This window comes from the organism of the source record quoted next, assembly GCF_019968985.1.
Source record: "MAG: Porospora cf. gigantea B chromosome Unknown PgB_NODE_901_length_9664_cov_598.303, whole genome shotgun sequence".
NCBI classification, from domain to species: domain Eukaryota; phylum Apicomplexa; class Conoidasida; order Eugregarinorida; family Porosporidae; genus Porospora; species Porospora cf. gigantea B.
The window spans coordinates 1-9664 of record NW_027179338.1 but is presented as its reverse complement, the minus strand read 5'-3'; the positions used below and the strand labels follow the sequence as shown (position 1 = coordinate 9664).

Below are 9664 nucleotides of genomic sequence, written 5' to 3'. Positions count from 1 at the left end.
CTACTAACCTGCGGTGGAAGATAGACCTACAGTAAATGAGCAGGTCGATCATCTGAGAGACACGGTGACATGGCGGAAGCCACGCTCTCCAAGTCGCAACTGGTCCCGACCGTCCTAGGCTGGAAACAGAGCAAGGGCAAGGGACAACTCGGAGGTCTGTACTGTGAAGCTGTAGACCACCCTGAGTCTAGGAACACTGGCCGACTCTTCACAACCGAAATGATTCATTGTGTGGAGTTTATTGAGTTCGTTCCTCTTTCATACGAATTTTACTGTACACGGCATGACGATTGTCTGTTAACTGTTTTTACTGGATAATGATCTCCAGGGCTTCGTGAGCCGCAGCCAGCGCAGCCCTGGGGCGGACGGAGACGGCCAGTAGAGTCCTTGAGATTAAGTGGGCGGCTGGTTGTTTGGCGCCTGCGACTACAAAACCGGCCTGCTTCATTCTCATTGCGAATTCCCGAGCGTCGTTAGTGTCATAAGGAGCTTTCACGGAGACGTCAACGGATTCACACTCATCAATGTGGATGAGCGACCGGATGTCCGGGTTGGCTGAGACTATTTGATCGACGCATCCATCTAGCATGTCGGGATCTGTGTATACGAGAGTCACCGGCACTGAGCGGTAGGCCGCTCGAACCACCTTGAAGCTGCCCACGACTCGGCGCGCTCCGACGACGACCGACCTGATGGCATAGTCAAAGGCAAGCCTCGAGCTGAAGAGAAGTACCCTATCACACACGTCGCCGAGATCAAGGTGAAAGGACGAGATTCCGTGATCAGTCGACAACCAGGTGTAAAATGCTCCACGCCCATTAGCGTTCGTGGAGACCATGGATGCCAGGTAACCAGCGAGCTCCAACACCATACTCTTCGATAACCGCAACGACTCGCCAGCGTAGCCAATGCAGGTGAGTGCTAATGTCTCAGGCATCGTTATTGCTAGGTTAACCAGGGCGGAGCGGCCCTTACAGACGGCTTTGTAGGATCCAGATCGTAGAATGGCGGGAGTGTCGACGTAAGCTATCGCACCAGAAGACACGTGGCAGTCCCTGGCAGTGATTGTCCCAACAAGGTGAGAGAAGCAACGAGGCACACGGTACCGACATTCCTTTCCGGTATCCCCGTTGACGCCTAGGATCGTGTAGTCGGCCACCAGGTGGATGCCCTCCAGGTCGCATCTCACCGGAGTAACGTGGGTGGCGTGAATCACAGGCAACACGGTATCTCGATGCTTCGCGAGGTCCATAATAAGGGCTGTCAGCGCCTCCATCTCGGCCCATAGCAGCTCTACGTACTCGCCGTCCACGCCTACCCGAGCAAACCTAACGTGCTCAGTGAATAGGGTGTCGCACACCTGATCCTCTAGCTGCGAAATGACGCTTGAGAAGGCTTGCGAGTCGTCGATAATGATGATTCCGTGCTGGGACCGACGCAGCGCCTTGGAAATTTTGCGCTTGTTGCTTTCGAATTGAGTTCCGTAGTCCCGTACAGGCAACTGCGTAACGGCACACCCAAAGCTGGATAGACTGGTGCTGTCCATACGTTGGCAGGGTTTGTGGCTCTTCTCAGGGCTGGAATGTTTGTCTGCAGGCTTGCTCATACTCGAGCGCTTCTGAGTAGATTTTTTGTGAGAGGTGACCGGGAACTCGGGAGTCAAAAGCGGGCCTGGAAGGGAGACATCCCCACTGCGTAGATTCATGTCCAATGACTTGGAGGCAGAGCGTGACTTGGAAGCCGCTCTGGATTTTGACGCGTCCATTTTTGTGGCTTCAAGCTCAATGGTGATCAGTCCACCGAGCGCCTGCGTGACGTCAGCACATTCCGCCTTGTGAGCCGTGAGGGGTTTCACCGCAGTCACCATCGGATTTCGAATTTCCACGGTGGTAAGTGAGGAGTCCTTACTGTTCACGTCAATCCTAATGCCCAGTTGCACGTCAATCTCTCGGTTGGTTGGAGAGTGCGCGATGTTCGCTGGAGAGGCGTTCACAGCAATCGGAGTACTCGAGGAACTCGAGGAACCCGAGGATGCCGGGCACCAAACCGGCGCGACCAAGGTGCGACCCTCCGAGGCACTGGAGGTGCCGTCCAGACTAGCGGACACATAGTTGTGAACTGAATGCTCTGAGATAGAGTCACGTCCACTGAGTAGTGTCGAGAAGGAATGCTCCGGCTTTCGACCCGGTCGAGTGGAGGGCTCATCGGACTTGACGACCAGATCGGAGCTCACAGGCACGTTGGACCCCGAGGAGGAGTGCACCAGTACTGGAACACACATCGTTAGATCCTGAGAAACAGAGGAGTTACTGATCGCCTGCGTGGACCTCGAAGGAGAATGAGTGGCTAGTGCCTCGCTTCGATGCCTAGAAACAGAGGAGTTACGGCTGGTCATGTGCTTGGAACTTGAATGAGAACGAGTGGCATGGACTGGGACACAGATAGTTCGATGCTGAGAAACGGAGGAGTTACAGCTGATCGCCTGCCTGGATCTCGAAGGAGAATGAGTGACTTGTGCCTCGGTTCGATGCCCAGAAACAGAGGAGTTACGGCTCACGTGCCTGGAACTTGAAGGAGAACGAGTGGCATGGACTGGGACACAGACAGTTCGATGCTGAGAAACGGAGGTGTCACAGCTGATCGCCTGCCTGGATCTCGAAGGAGAATGAGTGACTTGTGCCTCGGTTCGATGCCCAGAAACAGAGGAGTTACGGCTCACGTGTCTGGAACTTGAAGGAGAACGAGTGGCATGGACTGGGGCACACATAGTAAGGTCCTCAGAGACAGAGAAGTCAGAGGACTCACGGCTTATCGCCTGCTTGGACCTCGAAGGAGAATGAGTGGCTTGGGCCTCATGAGATGACTTACGTAGCACATCGGAATACGAGCTGGATGACGTACCGGCCTCAGCGATGATGGTGGGTTTCGATACAGAGCGTGTTGGGGTGGAGGAAGGGGCCTCGCAGACGTTGCCAAACTGGTGGACCGTTTCTACAGTCATGCGCAACGGCTGGCGCACCTCAACGGTGGCCGACCCTTCCATAGGAGTCGCATCAGACCTCCAGTCGACTCTGGACGACACGTGCAAGGATTGTTGGTGGCCAGTGAGCGTTGCATCGGATCTCGAGACCGCTTGGCTGTTTGAGTGAATGGGTTCAAACTGCGACGATTGAGCGGTCTTGCACATTTGGTCGACGAAACGGAAGTCGAAGTCATGTTCACCCTTTATCACTCGAATCCGAGAACTGCTTCGTTTGGCGCTGGACAACGGGGAAGGCGCCAAAGGGGCTCTGAAGGCGTCGCTTGCCGGCGACTCGAGACCACCATGCAGAGGAACGTACACATTTGAAGAGGCCTGAAGAGACGTGTGCAGTCCAGTCGTCGCAGAGGGGTCCTCCGGTACATTAGCTGTCCGTAAATTAGTCGTCGAACCATTAATGAGGTGCTGACTGACGTACTCGCGCTGGTCAGACGAATTGTAGGTCTCAACGGTTTTGATGGTGGAGTACGTGTAGAACTCGTTCGTATTGTGGTCGGTATGCGATTTCAAAGGGTGGCATTGGTTCCAGCCTACACGCGATAGACTGCCAACTGAGGTGAGAGGGTCGCGTCCCTGGGTTATGGTGCGGTTGGTTGTTGTAGCATAGGTGCTGGTGGAGGGGACCGCGGTTGCGTCGAGATGAGATTCAAACCGGGAGTCTGATTTCTTAGAATGTGCCCTGCAATGGTGCCCCCTCTTATCTAATTTCGAGGCGTGCTTGGACTTCTTCACGGATGCGTCTTCCTTACTTCGTGCTGCCTCTCGCTCAGATTGGGAGATTGTCGCTTGCTTCTCGTGGAAAAGTCCGTCGGCTCCATATTGCTGGTTGCTGATCACCCTTAAACTCACCATAAGCGTAACAGTAAAGTCAAATGGTACCCGGGGTCCCAGACGCTCCTCTTGTTCGCGAACGACCTGCAGGACATGCTCAGGCGAGATTCGGCTAGGGTCAGTCTCACAGTGGAGTACGTGCCCTCCCACTACCATCTTGACTGCCGGTTCAGCGAGCCTCAGCGCCTCGCAAAGGCTTCTGTCATGGTCAAGCAAGAATGATACCCGAGACGGGGAGTGATCGCGGAGGAAGTCAGTGACAACTGAACGACACTCGCACAATATGATGATGATCTTGGTTTCGGGGGCACCAAGGCTGCTGATCAGATGGTCAGCGCCAGTTTCAAATGCCTCGACTATAGGCGCCCCCTCGCCAGAAATTGCGCCAGCATTAACCAGAACGACAGGGTCTCGCCCGAAGATCTCTTCGCACGTAGTCGTGGTAGTTCTCCACATAATATTACTGTTTTCAGCAAATATAACGTAACCGGACTCATGAACAACGTTCAACTAGCAGGTATTTATTCGCCCAGAACACGATACAATCACAGCTCTGTCTTCGGCTCCAATGAATCGTCGTCGTCATCGTCATCATCGTCGTCGTCATCGCGGATTAAACATACATCCCTGGGACAATATCAATGAACGGAGTCACCGCTGAGAACGTACCTGTGAATCTCCTCAATCTTAGTCTGAACTTCGTTGGCACACTTCTTGAAACACGGTCCATTGACCAACTCCACGGCACAATCGCAGTCAAAGAGGCATTCCTCGCGGACTTCAATCCAGCTAGAGAACCGGCACTTCCGCATGCATGAAAAATCCAAGCCGTTCTCATCCAGAAATTCGTTAACGGGTTCTATTTTCAATCCTTCTGGCGTAATTAGCTCGTCGCTTTCGTTGGAGAGTTTCTGGTAACCCCAGTCCACGACATCCAAAAATTGACTGAAGAACGAATGAACGCATGAGAATTATTCAGAGAATTATTCCGTTAATAAGAATAAATAAATAAAAACAAAAATAAACTCACCGCCTGCCGAACTGGCCAATGTCCCTGAAGGAGTGCGTCTCTCCGAGCTTGAATACAGCAGCCACGGAAAGTAAGACACTAAAGATGCGGGCTGCGACCATAATCCAGTCGTCATTCCGATATCTGAATGTGTAGAGAGGCCGGAACGAGTCAATGGGTCCGAGATCATCCGCGAATAAATTGGGGTAGAGCCAAAAATCCGCCCCTCCGAACCAACAAGCGACGAAAAGGGCGAGGCGAACTACGATGAGGATCAGAATTCCAGTCATCAGTAGCACTGATACGTACCATCCACCCATCTTCATTTTAAGGGGCCATGCTGGAAACATGCAGAAGAACAGGATGACAGCGATAACCAGTCCTAGCACCACATGGTGAGACCGCTGATTGCCCTCAAAGGTAAGGACGTAGAAGCCCTTCCCGTCGAATACCTGCTCCGCTGACACCTCCAACCGGCGAGGCCACTTGCCGGGTTCTGAAACGAATGATTCAGCGTAAAATAGAGACCTTACTTCTGATTTCAGTGCTATTGTCGTCCTTTCTAACGTTATGAACGTCAGCTCTGTCTGCCCTTCGCAGCAATCCTAGTGCGACGAGCTTCGACCCGAGATCCAAGGGGTCTGTTGAGGCGACTCCGGCTGATTTGAGGTCCTCTGGGTGGTCTTGCATCCAACTGACCACGTCTTTCCCCCGAACGAAATCCACGGCGCGAGTACCGACTTGTGCTGCCTGGTTGACTCGCACCCTGGAGGCTATCAGTTCAGCGAGCGTTTTGTAGCGTACCTGCTCGTCAGACAGCTCCATCGAATTCACAATTTTAATCTGACTAATGGTTATGACCCAATCAGGAGGTGAAACGGAATCTGCACTTCAGTTCAGTTCGCTACAAGAAACATCTGAGGCTTATTGCATCAGCAACGAAACCAGAGCCATGTAGTCCACTTGCTCATCACCGGCTAATGTCTGTAGGTGCGCCCATTCTGCTTGGTCTAGAGGCTCCCCAGGGCCGCCACACATGATGTGCTTCAAGATACGATTCGATATCTTTCCTGTATTTTGTGGATCGAAGCGCCTGAACAGAGGCATCACAAGGTCGAGTGATAGAGGCTGCATGCTACTGGTCCACTTTTCGAAAGTCGCTCTGTCGACCTTGTCGTCAGTTTTGTATTTCAAATCCTCCATCTCCCGCTTCGACGGCACCAACCCCTGGAGACGGGCGATTACTACAGCTTTTTCAGCCGTGGTGTACATGTCGTTGCCTGCAATATCCCTCCAATAACCTTCCATCGAAATAACAACATTTAGATGGACACGGTAATCGGCATCCAGGGTAAGGACTTCGTTCTGCTCGCGACTGACACATATGCTGCGTACTCCATCATCCGAATGAAACAGGACGAGAACAAGATGTTTGAAATCGATGACAACAAGGTCATCGCCACGGCGGGGCCTCAGGCCGACCGGAACTCCTTTGGTGACTACATTCGAGCTAACGTACATCTTCATCGGCTCCGTAATGATCGCGCTCTCTCGACTCACGCATTAGCGAACTTCAGCAGGTCTGAGTTGGCAAGAGCGCTGAGGTCGAATCCCTACCAAGTGAATTGTATGGTCGCCGGCTCTGACGAGGGAATTCCAAAACTCTATTGGATGGACTTTATGGCATCGATGGTTCCTGTCACCCGAGGCGCCCATGGGTATGGGTCAAACTTCCTTTTAGGGTTACTGGACAAGTTGTGGCACCCTGACATTACCCGTGAGGAGGCCTTGCGTGCCGTAGAGCAGTGCCGTGACGAGCTTTCTACTCGATTCCTACTTTCCCAAAGCAGATTCGCAGTTAAGATCGTGGACACTGCTGGAACTATTTCCACTTTGAAGGTGGAGGCGTGATGTTTGTGTATGGCAGTTGACGCGTGGCAGATTTCAAAGAATGTGTGTTCGAATAACGCACTACTCACCACCGGAGATGTCGAGGAATCTCTCTAACTCCTCTGCTGTCAGCTCCTTGAAAGGCTGATCCTTCCCGACGATGGCCACGTGCAGCTTCTCCAGTGTCAGTTGCTGGTCCGACTCGAGGCTGGAACGGAGAGCCTTCAGGGCATGTACGATGAGTTCCTCAGGCGTGTACTCGGCTAAGTCGTCCAGATGTTTCTCAAGGAATGTTCTCGCTGATTGACATCTCGCACCGAAGGCATGCGCGTAGTATTCGTAAAAGTTGCCAGAAGGGCAGGTCTCAAATAGATGTGGTCCCGTAGCGTCGTAGCCAGCAATCAGCAGGCCAACGCCGAACGGACGGCGAGACGCCAGCTGGGTGTTCTTCTGAGACCGGTCGGCCACGTCGATGACCAGACGCTGGACCTGGATCGGAGACCCCAGCGTCAGCTTGTGATGGAGGCACTTAAGCCGCATCTCCTCTGTCAAGATTTCTGTGTAAGAGGCGTTTTGCTCTCACTGGCGTCGGCCGTGATACCAGCGAAGCTAGCTCCAATGTGCTCGTCGACCTCGAGAATCTTCCTATTGTGGGCCGCCAACTTGTTGGCGGCTCTACGCAGACCGCACAGAACCACGTGGGTGTTGGACCTGGCACCGATGCCACAGGTCCCCTGACGCACAGCCTCCATGGCGTACTCTATCTGGTAAACACGCCCTTGAGGGGACCAGGTTATCACGTCCGTGTCATAAGTAGAGCGGTACATTGAATTGTGGATTAATGGTGGGCGAATCCGTGCTTGTTCCAGGTAGGCGGTGGTGGGGGCTGCATACAGGCGACTTAGGACCGGACAACGCGCCAGCCAGAATGGCGGGAGTGTGGGGAGCTTCACGTGAGTCGCGACCGCCCTTCTGATGCAGACAGCTCGCCAAGAGAGAAGGTCCTAACTGCTGGGAAGGTGTACTTTCCAAAAGTCGGAGACGTGATCATTGGTGAGGTGGTTAAGAAGAACATGAGCATGGAAGCTTACATCCTGAACATCAATGCGTCATCGGAAGCAGTCCTGCCCTTCACTGAGTTTGCTGGAGGCAGTCGAAGGAATTGCCCCAAACTTGAGGCTGGCGACCCGGTCCTCTGTCTGGTCGCCAGCGCATCCGCCGATGTCCTTGTCACTTGCAAATGCAAAAACGACAGGAAGTCCTGGTCTACTGGAGAGGCATACCTTGGGCCTCTTTCTAGACCGACCCGCGTCGTATGCGAGGAGCCAGCGGCGCAGTCGGGATGGGTTCTCCGCGGGTTTCCTCTAGTCGTAGCTGATCGGCTGCTGGCTGCGGATTCGTTCTTGCTAGACAGGACTGGCGAGGCTGTACCGTACGAAATTGCCGTGGGCGTCAATGGCATTGCCTGGGTGCGTGCAGCGACAGTGAGAGCGACACTGTTTGTGGGTAACTGCGTGCAGCGCGGTGCACGCCTAGAGTCAGACGCCATGGTCGAGGTGATGATACGTATGCAGAGTCAATTATTCAACGTTAGGGACCAGTCACGTTAGGCTCGATCGAAGGTCTTTTTTTGGATGTCGACAGCAAGGCTCGTCTGAAGTCCATCTCGGCTGTTTAGATAGAGAATCGTCTTGTTCTTGCCAACGTTGATGTGAGCCGCATTCGGAGGCAAGTCTACCGAGTTCAGCTTTATGTCCCTCGGCTTGTCGCTTTCTGATGGGGTGTGACCGCCGACGAATGTCAGAACCACCGCTTTCTTTTCCTCCGCTTTTGATTTCTTGTTCGTCTTCAAACAGTGTCCCGAGACCTCCACCGTCACCTTACTGTCTTCCTGGCGCAGACTCACAGACTTGACTTCCACTTTCTGGTGCTTGAAGTCCAGAGAGCGTTTGAGACCAAGCACACGTGGAATCCCTCGGAGCTTCGACCACAAAGACTTTCCTTTTTTACCTTTAGCGTCAGCAGCAGCGCCAGCAGAGCTGCCAGCAGTAGCGCCAGCAGAGCTGCCAGCAGAGCTGCCAGCAGCAGCGCCACTGCCGCTGGGTGCGTCTGCAGAGGGAGACCCGATTCCCGCAATGTGCACTGTCCGCCAATCACACTCCTTAATCCCCTTTGACGAGCCAAAAAACTTCATGTCTTTCGCAAACAGCAGATCGAAGGCGCTCGCGGTAGGAAAGTCGAGAGAGAACGATATGTCGTTCATCTCGTCGGCCTGGACATCCTTCTCGAGAATGGGCTCGTCTTTGGGATCCTCTTTGATAGCCCCTTTGTCAGCGTTGCCGGTGTTTTTTTCTTTGACGCCCAGCAATCGCCGCGCCTTAGATGGCACCACATCTGGAGGCGGACTACCGGGACGCTTCTGTGCGTTCTTGGATGCCTGCCGTGCCTTGTCACTCTGACTGAGCAACGGAAAACTGCTCTTCTTGCCCTTGTTTGAAGCGTCATCTTTTTTCTGTGTAGGTGATTTCGAGTCTTTCTTTCCGTCAATCGCAGAGGGAGAGCCTTTCTTCGGCAAGGATTTGGCGGTGTCTTTGAATGAGGGTTTCTTTGGCGTGTTAGGTGACGAATCTACTGGGCTCGCGGCAGCAACGCCACCACTGCCTCCACCGTCTTGACCGTCACCTTGGTCGGCAAGTGACAGGACCAGTAAACAGAATGCGAAAGAGCGCATGCGAAATACCTGTTGCACCTCGCAGAATATCGAAGCAGAGAATGGGGGTCTTCCCAGGCAGTAGATTTGAATAAGGCTGCTCTTCTCGAGCGGTCTACGTTTCATGTCATTATCATAATGCATCAGTGATGACGTACATCAGATCATCCGACGACTACCTTAA

General features: G+C 53.4%; 6 protein-coding genes across 13 annotated transcripts; 1 reads left to right on the top strand and 5 right to left on the bottom strand.

The window, feature by feature from the left end:
• Positions 1-307: 307 nt before the first annotated feature.
• KVP17_003136 (uncharacterized protein) lies at positions 308-4327 on the bottom strand (the record flags this gene model as incomplete). 3 transcript variants are annotated; one of them, XM_068520105.1, is made up of 3 exons in its annotated part: positions 308-2118; positions 2806-3862; positions 3890-4327. In XM_068520105.1, 3 exons carry the CDS (start codon positions 4325-4327, stop codon positions 308-310), a joined length of 3306 nt encoding a protein of 1101 aa, XP_068371125.1.
• Positions 4328-4416: 89 nt separating this feature from the next.
• On the bottom strand, positions 4417-5705 carry KVP17_003135 (uncharacterized protein; the record flags this gene model as incomplete). 3 transcript variants are annotated; one of them, XM_068520101.1, is made up of 3 exons in its annotated part: positions 4417-4498; positions 4541-4816; positions 4902-5206. In XM_068520101.1, the coding sequence occupies 3 exons, from the start codon at positions 5204-5206 to the stop codon at positions 4417-4419; spliced, it is 663 nt and encodes a 220-aa protein (XP_068371121.1). The 3 variants fall into 3 exon arrangements, with proteins under 3 accessions (XP_068371121.1, XP_068371122.1, XP_068371120.1); XM_068520102.1 differs by lacking the exon at positions 4417-4498 and adding an exon at positions 5414-5705 and having other exon boundaries at positions 4510-4816; positions 4902-5376; XM_068520100.1 differs by lacking the exons at positions 4417-4498; positions 4541-4816; positions 4902-5206 and adding an exon at positions 5391-5705.
• A 99-nt stretch (positions 5706-5804) lies between these two features.
• On the bottom strand, positions 5805-6152 carry KVP17_005288 (uncharacterized protein; the record flags this gene model as incomplete). The annotated part of the gene is made up of 1 exon (XM_068515093.1): positions 5805-6152. The coding sequence occupies one exon, from the start codon at positions 6150-6152 to the stop codon at positions 5805-5807; it is 348 nt and encodes a 115-aa protein (XP_068371132.1).
• Positions 6153-6206: 54 nt separating this feature from the next.
• KVP17_003138 (uncharacterized protein) lies at positions 6207-6791 on the top strand (the record flags this gene model as incomplete). The annotated part of the gene is made up of 1 exon (XM_068520110.1): positions 6207-6791. The coding sequence occupies one exon, from the start codon at positions 6207-6209 to the stop codon at positions 6789-6791; it is 585 nt and encodes a 194-aa protein (XP_068371128.1).
• Positions 6792-6851: 60 nt separating this feature from the next.
• KVP17_003139 (uncharacterized protein) lies at positions 6852-7597 on the bottom strand (the record flags this gene model as incomplete). 3 transcript variants are annotated; one of them, XM_068520111.1, is made up of 2 exons in its annotated part: positions 6852-7327; positions 7354-7597. In XM_068520111.1, 2 exons carry the CDS (start codon positions 7595-7597, stop codon positions 6852-6854), a joined length of 720 nt encoding a protein of 239 aa, XP_068371129.1. The 3 variants fall into 3 exon arrangements, with proteins under 3 accessions (XP_068371129.1, XP_068371131.1, XP_068371130.1); XM_068520113.1 differs by lacking the exon at positions 7354-7597 and having other exon boundaries at positions 6852-7310; XM_068520112.1 differs by having other exon boundaries at positions 7319-7597.
• Positions 7598-8376: 779 nt separating this feature from the next.
• KVP17_003137 (uncharacterized protein) lies at positions 8377-9606 on the bottom strand (the record flags this gene model as incomplete). Of its 2 annotated transcripts, none has more annotated exons than XM_068520107.1 (1): positions 8377-9606. In XM_068520107.1, the coding sequence occupies one exon, from the start codon at positions 9604-9606 to the stop codon at positions 8377-8379; it is 1230 nt and encodes a 409-aa protein (XP_068371127.1). The 2 variants fall into 2 exon arrangements, with proteins under 2 accessions (XP_068371127.1, XP_068371126.1); XM_068520106.1 differs by having other exon boundaries at positions 8377-9501.
• Positions 9607-9664: the final 58 nt, after the last annotated feature.